General features: G+C 43.1%; 1 protein-coding gene across 1 annotated transcript in view; it reads right to left on the bottom strand.

Annotated features, from left to right (window-relative positions):
• LOC115398722 (NMDA receptor synaptonuclear signaling and neuronal migration factor-like) overlaps positions 1–20,842 on the bottom strand; it is a 58,343-nt gene that overhangs the window by 36,806 nt on the left and 695 nt on the right. Inside the window, 1 exon segment of the mRNA XM_030105646.1 lies at positions 1,898–1,959. Coding sequence (XP_029961506.1) covers positions 1,898–1,959 — 62 coding nt within the window.

Raw genomic sequence — 20,842 nt, 5'->3', positions numbered from 1 at the left:
ACTCCTTCTCAGAGAAAGCAGCTGCATCGCTCCAGGCTTGTAAATAAGTGTTAGCTCGTGGGAATCTCTGTTTTTTATCATATTGTGTGTGCTGTGGATAAACAAGTCAGGGACATGCTTGGTGCAGAGAGATAAAAATTGAGTAGAAAGTGTGATTTACCAACCTTTACCGGCTGCATTTTGCTTTGGTAGGGTGAGGTTTCATTGCTTGTTTGACATGTCACCTCTGTGACAAGTAGCAATAGCTAACATCTATTCATATCTTTTCAGATGTAGACATTTTCTGAATTAGAGATTTGATGAACAAATTAAAATGTTGTCAGACCCACTGATATCCAATAGTTACTCGTCATCAATCATTTAGAAGTAGGTTAGCCTGACTTGACTGTTCCGATGAGAGTCGCAAGGCGGGTTTCGTGAGGACCGCTAGTGGTCATATTAATGACAACAGCAGCTGCGTAGGTAGTCACACAGTTAAAGATGAAGGTTATTAATAGCAGCTGCTCGAGAGGAAGCCTTGCATTCTCAAGTGCGCCCAAGACATTAAAAGGAGAAAGTCCATGTTATTTCATTTTTATGGGGAGTGAAGCAAAGACTCACACCCAGGAGGATTGTATTCAAGTTCAACATAAAACCAAATGGTATGTCTGCATGGGTGTAAAGTCACAGAACGGGAAATCAAGAGAGTTACCATAGTTACCGGCGCAGGGTGGTATTTCTAAATGTTATCATATAGGATCTATTTTTTTTTCTTTTTCTTTTTAATGCATCCTGGTGGTTGGCATACTTGCCTCACAGTGTAAATACCCGATTTTAGTCCAACTTCGAGGTTATTCTGTTCCAGTCTTCCCCATCTAAGCACCATATAAAAAGGACTGTGGGAATAGTCAAACTGTTGCCGTGCAGAACATGTGTTGGGAAAACTTGGTGAAATTTCGGTGTAAATTCTTTTGTGATGGTCTGATGATTTGCTGATGTGTATCCTGACTCTAGGCAGTCAGCCAGGATCATCCCATCACCAGAAGTTGGATAAGGGTGGATCATGTTCATTTACTTGTCCTCACTCTAAATCGATATGGACTGTACATTGTAGCAGTCAGAAATGCCCTTACACAATTACAGAATCTAAAACTCCCACTGAAACTCTTCACTTTGATTTGGTCAGTCTCGTCACATGTCACTGTTATTTTTCTCTCTTTCTTTGTCTCTTCCATGACTGACCTGACCAGATGGCAAAGATGGATCATATATGATCCCACATGTATAGTACTGATGAGAATTGACAAGAACCACAAAACAAAGCTGAATGGTTAATGGCTTTCACTTAAATAGCAGTTTTCCACCGCTTGAGCTGTCCTCAAAGTGATTTACAGTGTTAATCATATTCGCCCATTCACACACACATAAACACACCAGTGGAGGCAGCTGCCATGCAAGGCACTGAATTCATCCAATGGGAGCAATTTGGGCTTCAGTGTTTTGCTCAAGAGCACTTCGACACATGGATTGGTGGAGTCAACAATTCCACCAACCGAGCCAGAACAGAACTACACATAATTAATATAACTACGCAGCTACATTGCTACTGCAGTTTCCTACTAAAGCCACAAGGAGTCAGCGTAACTGTTCACTGTCCAGTATTTCAAGTGAAAATCATAGCCTTATATGTATGGGACTGATCGGAATCAACAAAGGTCTCTCAAAATGAATTAATAGTGTTTTAGTCATACATGAGTCTTCTTTGATGCCAGTTCATCTGATCATTATGAAGCAGTTGGATTGTTCATCTACTAATAAGTGAGCTGGGTTCAGACCGTCCTCAGAGGGGGGCAGTTTGATCTTTCTAATAATGTGTGACTGAACGAGCGGCGCTCCCCGGTGTTTGTTTACCACCTACCTGCTCCGTTGCGGTTCTCTGGGTTGGCGTTGGACAGGTATTCTCCAAAAGCTCGGGCTGCTCTGTAAGAGACACAACAAATGCAACAGTTAACCCACAGCCCTATCGCGCAACAGCTGCTATCAACCACAGAGAAGTGACTCACAAAAAGGGCTTCACGGGATTTTCACCACATCAACAGCCTGTCTCAGCCTTTCCTCTGCAAGACCTCTACACTCATCATGGATTACAGCACCGTAGCGGTCTGCGAGGCGAGATTCATGCTGCTCAGAGAGCATTTACACTCCGTGTAAGAGTCTGATCTTATACAGTGGCAGGAGGACTGGGAAACAGCTTGGAAGCCACAGCTTGCCTCGGCTGCACAGCTGATAAGTCCCATAGGGGACTGTGACACTGCATGTGCCAGAATAGAAGGCAGGAGATTTATGCAGTCACGTACACATGTTATAAATGTACACATACTGGCAGGAATCAGCAAAGGAACTGGCAGAGTGTGTGCAGCATGGAGGTGGCAGCCTGCCTGTAGTTTATAAAACAAAGTGTCCTCTCTTACATCGGGTTCTCTTCAGGACAATTCTCCAAGCACTTCTTCTGAAAGCTCTGGCTTTTAATCAGCCATTTCTTCACAATTCTGGAACAAAAAAAATATTCATTTTTTTTTCCCATTAAAACAGAAGAGACTTAATGGTGTTTTTTTTTTTTTTTTTGGTCCAAAGCACGTTACACAACTGTGTATTCATTTGCAGCATAAGTGGACACAAAATGTCGTGCCCCACAATCTGCAGCATTACAGGATACAAATCTAGTCCAGAGTGATGCCCGAATAAAAAGGAACAGTAGTTCAATGAAGGCATTGCGGGGTCTTTACAGAGCGTAACGGGGTCGTATCGGGGTCAGTCAACACTGATGCATCATTCATACTTTATTTAACATGAGGTCTTTCAATAGGACCTTTGCATATTAGGATTAAAGCAATAGCATCCAAAGTTTTATACACTGTAATTATCGACTTGGATAACAAATTAAAGCATCAGGAATTAAACAATCTGTCGCATTGGTTCAGTTGTTCTATTAAACGCTGGTGTCAGCATTTGCTCTGTACACACATTACTGTATATTTAATTCAGATGTATATTTGGCTGCTGCTTTTTTTCTTTTGTTTTTTACCAGGATTTGCTACTAAGACTAATTTCTATGCCAGATATTTTTTTCTGTTGCACCTGGGTTTCAGCCCTGGATTGCCAAACTTACAGTAATTAATTTTGTAAGGTTATTTTTGGGATTATGATGTTTACATTTTTAGCAGCACCCGGAAACACAAACAAGAAGACTCAGTAAACTTTTGTGGAAGCATTAATTCTGAATATGCACCGCAATATACATAACATACAAATCTCTTCTTTAAGTCTTTCACCAGCAATCGTAAAGGATATATGAAAATTGACTACTGAAATGAGACCACATTGAAAGGTTAAAAACCTACTAAAGTTACTGTAAGATAAAACTACAAATACTTGTATCATTTTGTGTAAAATACTGGGATGAAACATGGATTTAATAGTGATAATATTCAACAGAGGTTCAGCACTGAATGGTTAATCTCTACGCTGATGATGTCTTTTTTTTAATTCAAGAGTGAAATCCTGTTTTCTGACAAAAACAGATCATACAATGCTATGCTATAGATAGATAGATAGATAGATAGATAGATGAATAGATAGATAGATAGATAGATAGGTCTTTATTATCCGTGAAGGGAAATGTGTTTCAACAGCCTTTCATGTCAGTTCAAGATGTTATGGACACCATCACATACACCACAAGTAAGACAGTAAGACAATTACAAAAACAGAGAATATACAACAAAGAACAACAAACAGCATTTATTTATGCATTTTCTAAAATCACTACAACTGAACCCATGAAACAGGAACAGCAAACATGAGCAGGACCTAATTCTTTTGAAACATTGCAGGGCAAACAAAGCGCGTGCTGCAATTTTAACTGGACTGGAAAAAATATTACTGATAGCCTGTCACAAGTAGCCGACAAACACTGCCCATTGTTCGGCGTAAGTGGCCCCGGATAAGTAAAATCAGCAGTTTGTAGTGCAGAGACAGTTTGTACTATTGTGTCAGATACACATCTCTCCTGCTGAAACACCCACACACTCACAACACGCCGGTTCTAAAAGATATAGGCCACACACAAACACACCTCGCAGTGAAGCAGTTCAACCTATAATCACTCTCCTCCCACTCACTCCGACCGGGCACTCCTGCCATCTGCATGCACTCACTCACTCTCCCACATCCGCAGACTGTGTGTGTGCAACAGCATGCATGAAAGCAAACAGGCAACACACACACACACACACACACACACACACACACACACACACAGCATGTTTTGAGCAAAAACCTCTTGGGGGTTGCCGTGAGATGGAATTGCTGTGTTCTTGCTGCAGCCTGCATGCCTTCCTGCTACGACACTCTAAGTAATTAAATATGAGGCGGCACGTGCAGCGGTGTCGCGCCTCGTGAAAAAAACTCCCCCCTCCCAGTCGGGATGATGAGTAAAAGAGGAGGAGGAGGAGGAGGGCACCAAGAAGAAAATGCAATCATCTGTGATCTATCTGCTTGACTCCGTGCACCCCTGTTAAAAACTGCACATGCTACACTGAGGGAAGAACAATGTGACAATGCACTTCAGCTTAGCGGGAAGAAAACCACTGCAGCATCACCAACTATCAGACTGAAGTCGTATCAGTCGAACTTATTAGCAGCCTCATGTCATTATTAATGCATGAATGGTAAAACTACATAAGTGGCCTGATATAAATTGTATTTAAGCTTCAAGTCGAGTCAACAGTCAAACTTGTGCTTTGTTTCCACTGAGTAAACTCGTGCATCTCTTTCTCATACTGTAAGCAGCTGTAAGTTCTCTTATATTTTCTGGGAGTTAGGATGCATTTAAGGGTGTTTTTACTACTTTTATGTTTAGTTTGTAAATTTTACTGACAGACACCAATCAGCCAGAAGATTATAGCCACGGACAGAACACTTAAGACCTCTTGGTGGCCTTTATGTTTATGGTTATGTTCTTTTCCACCTGCTTCAGTTTCCTCTCATGGAGTAAACACATCTGATGGAGAGCAACGCTAAAGGAATAAGGTGTTTGTCCTGTGATGGACTGGAGACCAGTCCAAACCCTGCTGGAGTCATCTTAGTGCTCTGTGGCCTTACGCTGGATGAAGCTGTATAGATGGATACATGGGTTTATTTTTTTAAGGCACTTTTTAGTTATTGGAATATATTACAGCAAGTGAACACTTTACCCTCTGAAAGTGATGAGCTAGAAGCAGAAAAAAACCAAAAAAAAAACAGATGGGTGTAATGGTCAAGTGAGTTTGTCGATGATAAAACTATCTCATCTTTCTGTTCCCACTCTAATGGTCAACATTTTCAAAAGTAGTGGAGGAAGGGTGAGAAGGCAGTGCCATGTCTAAGATGAACTGATGTATGTACTCCCATTAAAAACCCCCAAACTACATAAAGGATCTGCTGCTCATATCTCAGTTCTAGACACCGCTGCACACGGTCGGGTCAGAGCAGAGAACCTCCACTGTATTCGTGTTATATCTCACTTTTTCTGCACCTCTTCAGGGCAAAGAATTGCACAAACTCAGTGAGATGACATTCAGCCCTCACAAGACTAAAACACAGAAATGTGTTCGTTCTTCCTGCGGCTTTACTGTTTCCTCACCGCAGCAGTGAAGACTCGATGTACTCCTCGGGCCAATAAGCTTTGTTTAACGCCGCTTTTTACATGCATTCATTTATACATTTGTCTGAAAGGTCTCTGAAACACAGACCGGCGTGTCAGGGAGTTTTAGAACATGAATTATAGAAAGCAGTCGGACTCCGACTCTGCTGCCGCTGCACAAGCAGCTTTACTTCGTGCTTTCGGAGTTTTTTTTTTTTTCTTCTTTCTCCTACTCATGTTTTCAGCCATGTGACATGAGGGAAGGGGGGAGGAAGGGGGGAGGGGGGGCAGCGACAAGAGAGAGACGTGTTTATGAGCCCAAAATAGAAATTCAGGATGGAATAAGCAGCAGGATGAAGAATGGAGGTGTAGTAGGTAAAGAAGGGAGAGGACATCTGATGCAGAACTGAGATATGATGCTGTCAGGAGCTGGTCGCATGGCAGACAAAGAGGATGTATGGCTGTATGGAAATGTGAGGGATGGTAACGCTTATAGATGCCGCAGGCAGCATTTACATGCGAGGGCACAGAGGTGAAAGCCTGAGAGCCTCAGAGAGTCCGGGTACATGAATAAAATCTGCTGGTCTAAGAGCTTTGGCTTTGTGCTCGTGTGATGGAGTGTGTTCCCACCGCTGAAAAAGGTGTGTGCCACGGTAAATAACGGCAGGAGTGAAGACAAAAAGAAGCTGTAGCTTTGCTTTTCCTCTGGTAACGGACCCTCGCATGGCGATCCTCTTACTTCTCCTTCACTTCTCTGTTCCTACTGCTCGTTCGTCCTGGTAGCAATTATCCAGACTGTGACGGAACAGTTAACGCTCATGAAATTAGTCACACTGTTACAGTTTGAAGAAGAAGATGTTGATGAATCTCGTTCTACCTGTATGTATGTGGGTTTTCTCTGAATACACCCACAAAAACAAACCTATGAGGGTCACTGGTGACTCTAAATTGCCCAAGGTGGGCTTCACGTGTCTCAGTTTCATTCTGTTTGCCCTGTAATGGAGTGGTGACCTTCCCCACAATGCATCCTAACTTCCACCTGGGATCAGCTCCAGGCCCCGAAACCCTTTGCTACAACAGACCAAGAGTGGATCAATGAATGGATCTTTCAATTACTTAACTTTTCAAGTGAAAAGAATGTTGTCAAAGGGGAAAACACAACAATTAACCACTGCTGCTTTTTTCTTTGTTCCTCATGTTGTTGCTAGTATTGATGCGTCCCTGAATAATAGTGATCATGGATTAATTTTCAGTAACTTTTCCTTTTTTGCTCCTTCTGGTTTTTCAGTATTATAAACATCCAGCCATTGTCTCTTCTTTCAGTGGACTCATCAGGGGAGTCATAACAGGAAAAAGATTTGGGTTTGGCGGCGTGCCTCAGTTCCACAACCACACAATCCCTCATTCACAAGCTGATTTAATGCCTCTTTGATACCGATAAGGCGGCAGGAAGCCTCATTAAGTAATCTGATGGCAGGGCAACAAGTCCAGCAGCAGAGCCACTTAATGGTCGCGTGTCTCATTCAAACGCTCACTTTTATTTGGGTATTTTTTCAGTTATAAATACAGCAACTCAACACCTGGTGGATTTCTCCAGAATCAAAACCTCTACAGGAAAACTGATGTTCGTTTAAGATATATTACCAAGTCTGTATCCAATGTACTTCGAATATAACTACACACAGGTTCTACTTTGAAGAACTGCTATTGTGACAAAGAAAAGTAAGAAGGTTAACCGTGCCCACAGCTGAGTAACAAACAGATGGTTCTAGAACAAAAGCTCTCTTCGTGATGCATTTTTTCACAGATGTGACCCACTATGTTCAGGTGTAACTAATATTCCAGCAAATAAAGATTAGTCCACTTGGACCAGTGGTTGTAAATACAATGAGACCAAACACTCTTCTATCCATGACTAAAATATCCACCCAGTCGACAGTGAATGATCCATATCAGTCACACCTGATACTCAACTCCATCCAGTCCACTCTGCCTTGCGTGGAAGATATCTAACCAGACCATTCCCAAAACATGAAAAAATTAAACTCTGTTTGTGTATCGAATTTGGTACAGAGGATGAAGGAATAGCAGGGTTATGTCTGCAGTTCTTACATCCCCCCCCCCATAGCAGTGGAAATGAACTGAAACAGCAGTTAATGCCGAGCTGTGCAGAACTGCCACTCTGTGGGCTCCTGGCTGACAGAAACCCTCCTCCACGCTGCATGAACTCATTTGACCTCTTGGTAATAAAATTATGCATACTGGGCTGTTTGTTTGCGCGTAATGGAGCTATTGAGGCCGCACAGCGCGCACACAATGCATGTCCATTTGCATTTCGCATCATTAATGCTGCTCCCCGGCTCTCCCTTGAGCTTGTATTAAATGGTGCACTGAAACTAAACTTGTGATGCGCCGAGATTCGTGCATTTCAAAGGACAAGGACCAGAGCTCACGCTTCCATTTTGTGGTAAATGATTGCTCCAAAGAAAAAAACCATTATTCAGCAGGTGAACAAGCAGCTGAGATGCACAGCGAGAACTCGATTATAGGTTTCCTCCACTGTTTTTGTGGCTGCATTCAGGCACAAACATTAATCATTTTCTGGAGCAGTTGACATCGATAGACTGATATTCAATAAAAAGACAATATCAGCCACAATGCGTCAACCGAAGGAGTACACCGCCATCACCGCCGCTGCAGCTATTCTTCTTGGAAGTGAGCTTTCGTCATCATATAGTGAGCGCCTGTACGTGGCAGGAAGAAAGAGCGGTGTCGCTATGGAGGCCAGCTCGATGTGACGGAGGGCGTTTGTGTAAGTTGTGACCCTGCTGTGCCCTCCATGTTCCATCCGCTCGCTGGGAGGCGATCAGATCATAATGAGTCAGATCAATGAGAGGACTGCCGGCCATCTTACTGTTCACCTGCCGGCTCCTGTCATTAGAAGGCCATCATTATGTCCTCGTTATTTTAGGAAACAAGAGTGTGCCTTCAAGACTCCTGATTAATGAACAGTAGTGTACAGATGAAAAGAGAAATTAGCATCACAGGGCCAGTCGGTTACGAAACATCGACGCCAGCATGCATCATGGCCCTCAAGTGGAGCCGGTCTGGCTCGCAACATGACCTTCAGCCTTCATTTATCACTTTCCCAATCAAAGTCGTCCAAGCATCGTCGGCGATTTGCGACGTAGTGTTCGTCTGCGTTTGGACGCAAAAGCGAGCTCAGTAATGTTTTCCAGTTTTCTTGAAGACTTTACACTAAAAATAATGACAGACATTGATATTGTTGCCATTCTCAGTTGTAAATGACGACTGAACTACACTGAATTTGATATTGATGATCCACACATATCGATCCCTCACCATGATTCAAAATAACTGAAGGAAGTCTTTGGAGTTTGGGTCAAAATGTCAGCAGAAGATCCTCCAAAACAATGAAAGCTGGGTTTTACGTATTTTTTAAAGTTTTGACTGTTTTTCAACAAACATTGATGGATGCCTCTGGCCCGTTTTTTGTTATTTATTTATCTTCATTATCTTTTTTTATGTAGAAAATACTGTATATAATGTTTTTCACTGGGTTTATGGTAATATTGCATCTCCCTCAAACATGTAAAGTATCCAAGAGTTCTGACTGTGTTTTATAATTAGATATGAAGGTGGCAAAAGCTGAAACTGCACATTTTTTAGTTAGTATGTAGTTATAAGAAGTCTTTAAGGCTCATTTAGTCTCTTCATAAGACATGTAGACGGCTGCATACAATCCATCCAAACTCTATATTCATAGCTTTCTCATTCTAATGGAAGCGCTCTTGAACCAAAAGCTGCAATACCACAGGGAGCCGCCAGGGGCAGTGTTGGATTAAGAAACACAAATATGTACATTTTCAGAAAGCAGCTGTGTGAAACCTTGGGGTCTTTAACAGTCTCACAAAATACAGATTATCTAGAAAAGACCTCAGCTCGTCTTCTTGATATTTAGCTTGGTAAGTTTTCCAGCATGAAGCATTTTGTCTCGAGTTGTTTACAGTCAGTTCAGGTGAAACAACCTCAACAACGTCTATCACAACATCTGTTCATAACAGCAATCCCCTTGAGACACATGTTGAAGTTTGCAAGCCAGACCTACTATAACACATTAAACATATTTACATAAATTTACATCAGCTACAGACATCTCAACATAAAAGAAGAAGAAGACAATGGCTCCTGTGAGGAAAGAACAACCCAAGAAGGTTCAGGGAACACATGCAAACAGAAAGAGGAACGTTATGTGAAGTGGAAGCACACTGTTTACAGTATCACATTTATCACATTGGTAACGCTCTGAAAACGATCCGACATGACCATGAAGGAAACACTGAAAGCAAAGTAGTTCTCAGGATGTGCCTCTAGTGGGTGCTGTTTGTTTTTGTAATGAAACCACAAACACATGAGAGAACAATACACTGCAAACATCAACAATGGGAGAACGTGGACATCTCTAGGAACAGAGGCTGTGGACTGGGAGTCATGCATGTGTAGAAAAATTTTTACTACAGCGGTGCACAAAGTTTCAGAGAAGCTGCGTTTTCGACTATTTACATGGAGTCGGAGCATTTTCAAAAATCTCCACCTCGGGAGCCGTTTTCACAAAGCTGCATTATCGGTGGTTGTCGTGCAAACAGACACCCAGAATATGATGTGCGTTTTAAGCTTTGACTGCCATGCAGCAGCCTCACAGACGACTGTTTAATCGGTCAATCCAGAGAAAAGAGAAGCAAAGTAAAAACCAGCGCAGCAGCAGAGATTCATTGCTCACCCCCTCCTTTCAGTTTAACGCAGCACCTCTCAGGCTTGTATTCTGTTACCCCGCCCGTCTATCTGCCCCAACACACACCGCCTGTAAATGGCTGATGACTTCATTATGAGACACTTGCTTGACTACACTCCACTGATAACAAAGGCCATGAGTCAAGCAATTACCCACAGGTCCCCAGAGGCTGCGGCAGGTTCATCAGTAGGTCCTGAAGCAGGAGGAGGGGGAAAAAAAAAAAAAAAAATCACAGAATGTGAAGCACCTAAAGGAGGCGGCGCAGACAGCAGATTGGGACGTAACCAGGCCCTCCTGTTGGTAGAGTTCATTAAAGCTTGAGCTTTATTGCCCGTAAGCATTTAAATGATGGTAACATGTTCCTCCGGAGGGTGGTCGGGTTATGAGTTTTGCCACTTTCCGTCCCGTTGTCCCCGGCCTCGTCAGCAACGCAATTTCAGAGACGTTCCCAAAACGCCTCAGCGGAACGCACGCCGTACAGTACGACTGCACACACGACAGTCCCAGACTTGGTTGTAGGCTTCTGTGTGACCTTCGCCATATTTAATTAGGCTCTCATTAAAAGTAACCAGAAGCTCGCTGTCAATTACAGGTCAGACGGCGTCTCTGGAACATAGGTGGCGTCTGGTGGGGGGGTGGGGCCTTCACTGATGTTACAGCTCCTTCAGTCTGCTGAAGGTCAGCAAATGGTAATGATGATTTCATGACCTTTCTTACAAAGTGGACGATGACTGGCGTCCGTCTGTGACGTCTCTATCCTGCAGAACAGCTCATTATCCTCATTATTCATCCTGTTGAGAATAACAGGCTACAAAATAACAGGTAACAGCTGCGAGATCAGCAAAGAACTGATAGTGAAAATCAGTCTCACAGTTATAATCGTCTTCATAAGAGCATGACTGAGGTGTTTAGGGTCTATGTGAGTGCCAGTTGCAAACATCTACACTATAGATAGAGCATCTTCCCCCCCACTAACTGAAGTAAATTCAGTTAAATTTAGGCTTGTACTTCCTATTTACTGACATCCAGCTGTCAGAGAAGCACAGTGACCATTACAGCCGCCTTTTTCAACAGTGTAATGACGTCAATGTTTTGAGTGATTAAGCAAGGCATTGTTCACAACGGCGACTGACTCTCTGTTTACTATCAGGTCTGTGTTCTTTCGGTGGCAGTGGAATCTTTGCCTGGAACCTGTGATGTCTGCGATAACACTGCTGCTCGTCATCAGTAGAACCTGTAATTACATGAGTCTCCTCGTACTCTGGGCCGTCTGCCGCCTCACAGCTGCCGATTCCCACCAGCCCGCTGTGAACAATACCTGTTCTGTTTGTGATCCGGCTCATGTGCACACAGTGTGCCGGCCGATTTCACCGGAGCTCCAGCAAACAATATCACTGACACACTTATCTGCTTCACTGCTCGGCAAACGGACGACACTGTCGCTTTAAAGTTGCAGACGAGGCATGAGTGTCTGTACCGGATCTCCTGATATACTGCAATAGAACTGACTCTATGATGGTTATTTATCTCCGTTACATCAGTCTTTCTGGTGCGAGATGCACAATATATCCGCGTTGATGTTGGTAACAGCCGATATCTGTCATTTTTGTAACATTTCTGTCTCGGATAAGTAAAACTGGTTTTATATTGACAGTTGGTATTTAATTTCACTTAGTTACCGTCGTGTGTGTGTTACAGTTGATTTAAGTTGAGAAATGTGCAAAAACAAGTTCTAGTTCAGTCACGGTTCTGATATCTTTGATTCAGTAATTTCATAGCTGTGAGTTGACGTCACTGGAAATCGGTACCGGTACTCAACGGTACCAGTTTACAGTACTTGTGTGTGTTTTTATGTGGTAATGAATGTTCATTTGTTGCTGGCTGCAAACGACGAGTCACTAATGGATGCTAGCGTGCTGACGGTGCCAAATGCAGGAGTTGTAGCTGTAGATCTGAGGCTGGTCACTCCTCAGCCTTGAGAAACATCTTGTTCTTAACCAGGAGCTTCCTAAGATTAGAATTATTCCCACCAGTGAGCGTAATTTGCATCGTGTTTTAAAAAGTGGAGCTGTACTTTCCAGTGTTTTCTAGTCACGCTTGCTTTGTTGACACGCTAGCTACTGACGTCATGATGCTCTTATGCTGCAATGCTGCGCTCAGGTCCGGCATGGAAAATTCCCTCCTCTTCCACTTCCTCAGTCACAAGGATGCGTTCCAGTACCAAAATATGGTTCCATTTGATTTTATGTTAATCGGTACTTGGGAGTACCGATGGAATTCAGTCGGTACCTATAAAAGTGCCAAATTAGGTGGGGTAGGGCTTCTACTGACTCCAGGGTCTGCTATGAATAAGTCTGATTTGAGAGAATGTCGTCTTTTTCACAGATTTGAAGCTATAAAACTTTGTCAATGTATTTTCAAATTTTTGCCAAGTTTCAAAAACCTGCTTTGTTGACACGCTAAAAGAAGAAGAAAAGAAAATACTTCAGAACGGACTCAAAGCAAAATGAGCTAAACCATACAGAAAGTCAAAAGAATTCAATCATGATCCCGGCTGGGAGCTCAGTGAAGCCTCTTGACAGAGTTATTATTGACTCTACATGAACTAAAGAAAGAAAAGAAATAAACTGAATTGAAGTGTGAAAACCCAGGAGACTCAGTCCTCCTGTTCCAGCGGTACAGATGTAATTGGAAAGCTTTCTGTACTTCAGCAAACACATAAATCTTTTGGAGAATTCAGTACCTGCATGTAATTTATGGCGGGACGCCGCGGCCGTTAAAGGAATATGTTACAACGCAATATGTGAGAACGTAAACGGCTTCATGATGAGGCTGGGAGGCTAATGGCAACTTTCTCTGAGTCCGCTGCTCAGCTCACCACTGCTGGTGTGTGTGTGTGTGTGTGTGTGTGTGTGTGTGTGTGTGTGTGTGTGTGTGTGTGTGTGTGTGTGTGTGGTTTCATCACAAAAACAACCAACAGAGCCAACTTGTGGCCTGGCATGAAAACTACTTTTCTAAAAACGATAATGCAAAACAATAAGTTAAGGGACCAAATAGAAAGTTTAAACCTCCTTCTCCTTTATTTGAACATAAAAAAATGGTTCTATGTTGTTGATTATCATTATTATTATTATTATTGCACAGGAACTGAAGCGACTGAAATATTTCTCATTGTTTTTGAAACAATGCGAAGAACTTCTTTTCTCCGAGACTTGCTTCAGAAAAGAGACGGGTCGCATGTCGATCCGCCAAAAGCGAACTCCCTCACTGGGATTTCTTGAGAGCTTTCTGCAGCTTGTCAGAGCTAATGGTAACTCTGCTTTGTGCCGAACCATCTGGGTCTTTAAAAAAACAACAGTCCTGTCAAGCGCTCGGCTCCCGAGGAGCTGAAGGGAGACAAACTGTCGTCACCCGTCTGAGTAATACCAAATATAGGAGGAGGAGGAGGAGGAGGTAGCCTGAGGGCTTCAAACCGTCTCCATCAGACTACAACGACCCGGTGGCCCATGCAATGAGTTTACAAACTGTTCCCTTTCTCTGTCTCTACCGAAATGTCCGACCATCTCTTTAATGTCACTGTTAAAGGTGGTGCAGAGCAGCAGCTGGATGGGCTGAGAGACAAAGCACCTCCAGCTTCTTCAGTAAACACTGAAATCTCCCAGAGATTACTGAACCGAGGCATTCCAGGTGATTGGATTAATGTAAACCTGAAGCTGTTCGAGGAACTCTCCCAAAATGTGACTGAAACGTCTCAGTTTTCTCAGTCCTGCCTCATCGTTTCGGAAAAGTTGCATTTTTGCTTGGTACCCGATACCAGTATCGGTATCTGGGAATCCCTACCGAAAACAGCAACAAGGTTTTCCGTTTTCACTTGAAGACTTTGTGCAAACAGGACCAAACATTTGATTTTCCTGGGTTCATTGTTGGGCTCTGTTCCTTTAGTCCGGTCTTTTTGAGGAGGAATCTGCAAATTTGTGCAAAAGCATGAAAACAGGCACACTTATACTCTAATTGTAAGCTACATACAAAATACATGAAATTCTTCATATCAAACCCTTATGATTTTTTTTTCTCTATTAAACTTACATTTTTGGCTTGGCAGCCATCTTGGATATTTCAAATATGATGATTTTTGTCAATTTTTCAGTCAATTTGAAATCAGTTTTAAACTTTGTGGTGTGAAAACCCATAGGAATATCTTTCTGTTCACTAAAAATGAAAAAAATCAACTTCTCGGTGGCAAATATTTTGTTTTGCCAAATATGGCGACCACATTCAAATTAGGATTTGGCACACAGGATATTTGATTTCGGCATATCGAAAACTACCAGTGTGTCAGTTTTCATGCTTTTTCACAGATGTGCCCAATGCTTCCTGGAAACGCCCCGAACAGCCCGAACCGAATGTTGATGCTGAAATGGAGACAATGTTTTTCATGTTTTCTAATTGTTCCTGGAATGACTGAGGAAATGTCCTAACGCTGATTCCAACAAGAGTGTCCACATCCTGATTAAATCAGATGCGAGCTGAGTGCAGTTCTTGAGCATTTATGTGGATTGTATGACCGTCACTGCGATATTCAGACTGTCTTTTGCAGGTTTCAGTGTTTTAAAACGGTCCGCTCACGTCTGTTTTTTAATTTTCAGTGTGGTATGAAAGTCTTGTGCTTTTCTTCTCCAATGAGGGGCACCAGATGTGTTATCACCAATATCCACACTGCACTGCTGGAGCTAATCGCTGAAGCGAGGAGGAGGAGGTGGCGGCTGCTGGTCACTCGGCCTCGAGGGAACGTGGCCGTGAAATCACATTTCCCCCCCTCCAAAGTGAAAACTATTAAAGCCTGAAAACTGTTGTGCTCTGCGATTCCTTTCAGGAGCGACTCCGACGCTGCTGAAATATTAAAAGCGACATTAGCTCCAAAGTGCTCGTAATCTTCCCCATCGAGCAGCTGATCGGAGCAGACGGCCCGCTTCCGGCGTGCCGTTCTCCAAAGATCTGTCATGGACGGGACCGGGGAGGCGAGGCGGCCCGTCTCCGAACGCCTCGGGCATCGAAAAACAAAGCAAGCAAAACTCATTCCACCGCAAACAGACAGTAAACACACAATTAAGAAAAACACAACTGTTTCACTGTGATGTACTGTAAAACACTGTTCCTGTAGAGTCCGGAGAGGGAAATACATTTAAACACAACAGTAGGATGTTTTACATCAGTCATCTTCAAAAAACTAGGATTAATTTTGCAGTGGCATAGAATGTTTTTTTGTTATCTGCATTGGATGCTTGCATCTGTATTTTACAATATTTCATGATTTAACTTGTTTTTTTGAGAGTGAAATAAATTCTGTGACCTCCCACAATTTTGTTATATTTAATCAGTTTTTGTTTTATCACCATATATTTATTTACATTTTGATGGTTTTTTTTATATCCAGTAGTTTCAAATTTTCCGATTTCTTTAAATGGAAGAATGAATTTTTGTTGTAATTGTATTTTTCTGTATGTAGTTATTTTTAAATTATTGTTTCTATAGTACTTATGATATCTTGAATTTTTCAATAACAAATTTCATGACAAATAAGTATTTTGTGATTTCAACAGTGACTTCTTAGTTTTCTCTAAATTTTACAGTGATGTTTTTTTTTTTTACAGTGGAAGACTTAATATTGTGAATTCTTGAGAAATTTTAAGAGTGACATATTTTCTACAGTATAATGTATCATTAATTGTCTTTTTGCTGTAATTTTGCACCGTACCATAATTACACTGTTAGAGAGATTTGATCCATTTTTTCTACACTGTGTGGTTTTAAGAGTTGGCTTAAGAACGTGTGCAGCATTTTTTAGGGGTGTCATGATCTTTAGTGTTTTTTTTTAACAGTATGGTGACTTTTCAAAGTCTTTTTGATTTTGTTTATATTTCAATTCAAACACAAAACGTTATTTTCAGTGAGATTTTATGTGATTTCTTTCCGTGTTACTCACATTAGTGAAGCTATCATTTTAAATGTTCCATTAAAACTTTGGTTAACTTGATAGTAAATGTGAAATATGAGTCACGGTGCAGAAACCGACTGAATCACAGCTGATTTCAGAATTGTTTTTACTCCACTTTTTCAGCCTCGCCCTTTCTGCAAAGTCGTGCACAGGCGTGAAATGCAAACCAGAGTTTCAGATCAGCCAATTCTCAAATGCAGATTCATTCTGGCGTGGTCCTTCTTTGGCTCCCGTGCTCCTTGCTTTCCACCCCCCCTGATGAACTGGGCTCTGCCAGCGAGACGCCACTCGCAGTCAAAGCATCACGCCTAATAGAAGTGGAATAGCGGTTTAATTCTAGGTTAACGCTCAGCCCGAGGGCAGCGAGGCAGCGGGCTGCTCTCCACCTGCTCCCATCACAGATTGTCGCCGGCCCACAGGTATTATCTGAAAGCTCCAAAACCAAATATCTGGAGGAATATCTCCTCCCCACAGTAATCCTGCAAGGTGTTATTTGTGAAACTCTTCACGGCACTCTGGTGTTTGCAAACGCTGGCCGGTGTCTGACTCAGCGTGAAGAGAAAAACAGCTCAGACACCTGAAGCAAACACAAATACCATCCCGACTTTCTAATGGCGGAGAGCTCGCTGCAGAAGAAATCCAATCTGGATTCATCATGATGGGTCAACGGCTAATCCAAAGAGATGTATCTCCAGCTACCAAATAGAATCACCTTAACTTAACGATAAAGACTCTGGGATGTGCCTCCTATGGTCACATGTGCCCGTTGATTCCATGTTCGGTGAACTTCTGTCCCTCCAAGAGCCAGAAAACAAAACTCTTCAAGTTCCCGAGTGAGAAAGTGAATAAATGCTGAGGGGTTAACAAGCCGCGCTGGCTGGAACTCAAAGACGACGAGCCGCTTAAAGCAGCGCCAGGAGTCGTTTCTGGCAGGTTGCAGCAACACACCTGACGATGAGGCTTGACCCGTCACTTCTTGGCTGGTTTTCTTGGTAAACTGCTTGTTTTTCTGGTATTTTGAGCCAGAACACCCACGGCGCATATTAACAGGACTTTTTAAAGCTATCACTGATCGGTTTGCTGGTTGAAGAGAGTGAGATGAGTAATCTCTGAAAATCTACCACTTATGTGCCAAATACTCTGAAAAAGGCTTGTGTAAATCTGATTGTAATTTCAGCATCTCCTGTCCTGTTTCAGATATCTGCCTGCTCCAACACACCGCAAAACTGTTGGGGTTTCTCAGGAGCTTCGTGTTTGTGGAGTCGTGCAGAAGCAGGAAGAATGCATTAAACACAGAGGAGTTTCAGCAGCATGCCTCCACAGGATCAACCTCTTCCCAGAATGCATCCTGCTGCCGTGTATTCCCAGACCAGCAATGTCAAAAGAAAACAGGATCCATCAGATCTTCCACTGCCAGTGGGAGCTGTGTGCAGTGGACAGCTCTGCAGCCTCAAACCTAAACTGTATTGCAGTGTTTTGTTTTGTTTCTTTACTCACAGTTCTCTATTAGACCCAAAAAGAAGTTCTGCAGCAGTCTGAGGGACGGCAGCTGTTGGATCGCACATTAACCGGCATTCAAAATGTAAATCTTAATTTCCATTAGTCTGTATTGAGTGTTATTTGAAAAACCTCTCTTCTCTCAGCACTTCTTTTCTGCGCTTCAAACACCGTTCAGGTTTTTCCACACAGCGTCCTGCCACTCTGTGGGGAACTTTAAAACTGGTCAGCGGTGCAGAAAAGGTTGTGGAGCTCTGCTCGGTAACACCTCCAGGCTAACATCTGGAACCACGTCTGGGTCCACCTGGCCACAAATGGTTATCACATGCTGTAGAAAACTCAGGTGGAACTGTACTTCATGTCAGCCACTGGTTTGTTTCTGCTGATATTTTATCGTTTCCGGATATTCACCAAGAGTTCAGTGGACAACTGGATTTATCGATACCCGTACACCAGTTTCATAGTTTAGTGTCACCTGTCATTGCATCCGATTCCTCGGACTTCCATGTTGCCGTGGAAACACAACATTTCTCTCAAACAAAAATGCAAACACTGTGCAAAGGGGCCTTACATGTGCATGACCCTGTCATCGTTCACCTCTTTTCCTTACACAACATGTTTCACCCACTGTCCTCAACTTCGAGGACAAAATGTTCACTCGCAGGAACAAAGAGACCAGCGTTGCTCACTGGAGCTGTGGGTGGTTTTAATGTTATGGCCGGTCGCTGGAGAGAAGAAGATGCTATTTTCACTGATCCCTCCGCTGCACTGCTGTTCACACACAAAGAACTGGCTTGGATTTCTCAAGGAGGCAAAAAAAAAGGGTGAGACAGACTGGAGACGCCACAGATCCCAGTCTGGCTTCAGCGGGTGGTGAGGATGAGGAAGATGATGATGAGGATGATGATGAAGGTGGTGGTGGGTGCTATTGTTCACCGAAGAGCCATTAATCTCCTCGTCAACTGGAGTGCGGCGCACGGAGCGCTTTGGCCGCGCTCCACACGTGCGCCGGAGACTTTGGCTGCGAACGGCGTGATTTATGGGGAGCGAAGTGAGAGCAGGCGAGGCAGAGCGGGACGCCGTAAGCCGATAAACGGCCGGAGCAAGACAGAGACGGATAGAGCTGCAAGCCCAGCGCAGGCCTGACCAGCAGCAGCAGCCGCCGCTCCGTTCCTCCCGGGAGTTCAGAAAGTGGGCGACACGGAGCGGATCTCCCACCGTATAATGTACATTAGTCATCCTGCAGCCTTCGGATCAAGAACACAGTGATCTGACACCCGTGACACCCGAGACCTTTCATCGCATGACTCACACATCGAAAAGTTAAATGTCATTAGACTCACAAGTACGGCGACTCCAGCTGGAGGTTCATGCATCATTAGAGCCAAAAGGTTGAACATTTTATTTACAGCGAGCAACAGAAGACGAAGCAAAACACTGTGGTTCAAAGAAACGTGTTCAGAATGAAGCAGCGAGACACTGACCGCTTTATCGAAGTGCCGGGTATCGTTAACGACTTATTCAATGGCTTTCAGCCTGATCCATACTCCGTATCGTTGCCCTCATAGCATAACTGATGGAGTTATCGCCTAACTTTATATCACCTACAGCTCCACCAGCCTCACGATCTGGTAGCTTTCCATCCTGCAGACTGCAGACCGAGGGACCGAGCTCGCTGCTCGTCATCTTTTAGCTTGTAGCATCCTCGGTGTGTGAGCCCTGAAACTCCTTAGCATGTAGCATGTAGCATGTAGCATCGGAGTGAAACCCTCCTGGATCAGTGGAGCAGCTGAACTACTGAGCGACATCAGGCCAGGTCTGCTGCTCCAAATGTCTCTGCTGATCAAGCTGCTGGTATTGAACCAACTCTCTTTTGTTTTTCTCTAAATATTAGAGAATTACGGACGTCGCTCGTCCTCTCTTGTCTACCTGCTGCAACGCTGCTGACACGTGACATAACCCTCGCCGGGTTGTTCTGAGTGTGGCTACTCTTCGGTATCAGAGCCGATACTCAATACTGGTATCGGTATCGATGCATCTCTACAAGAAAAAACAGCTTTTCAGAAGCACTTAATCTTCAACAAATGGAAAAAGCTTTCCTGGAGCAGAAACCCCGGAGTATTCCACGTCAATTAAGTCACCATTTATTCTCTCTGTTTATTCACTTATTGGATTTTTTTATTTTTTTAAATTTTTTTATTTTTTAGCAGGTCTGGCTCGACATTAAAATTTCCCTCACAGTTTAATAAAGTCCCAGGTGGCCTCTTCAATGCGTCTGTCTGCTCTGACTGACAGTCTGTGGTGCAGTGGTTTGCACTCTCGCCTCACAGCGGGCGTTGACTAGGTTTGCAGGTTCTCCTTGTGTGTGCATGTGTGTGTGCATGTGTGTGTGCATGTGTGTGTGTGTGTGTGTGTGTGTGTGTGTGTGTGTGTGTGTGTGTGTGTGGGTTCACTCCAAGTACTAATACAGTTGAAAAATATGCGTTTGAGGTTAACTGGTCAAATCAGGCTAAATATATGATGAAGATATTGGGCTTTAAATCAGTTTTTCATGCTAATCTTTCATGGTGTTATTAGCATATTGTAACTTATACATTAATCATGAAATTATCAGCCTTATAAAAAAGTTAAACATTGTGCAAATCTTTAGATAACATGAAGGTTTCCATCTCTGTGTTCCTGTAAGTTGGTCAAATCAAATATATGTGGTTACAGACAAAGAGCTGAACTGTCAAAGAGGATTAAGGTTCTTGTACAGTGTGTTCCTGCCTGATAGCTCTACGGGTATTGTTGTAAAATAGGTCCAAAACTCATGTATTCAACATTTTACCATAAAACTTCCAGTAGAAATTGCTCTATTCTAGGAAACCATGCG

This window comes from Salarias fasciatus, chromosome 12, assembly GCF_902148845.1.
Source record: "Salarias fasciatus chromosome 12, fSalaFa1.1, whole genome shotgun sequence".
NCBI classification, from domain to species: domain Eukaryota; kingdom Metazoa; phylum Chordata; class Actinopteri; order Blenniiformes; family Blenniidae; genus Salarias; species Salarias fasciatus.
The sequence above is the reverse complement of the archived record's forward strand: the minus strand, read 5'-3'. Positions and strand labels throughout refer to the sequence as shown.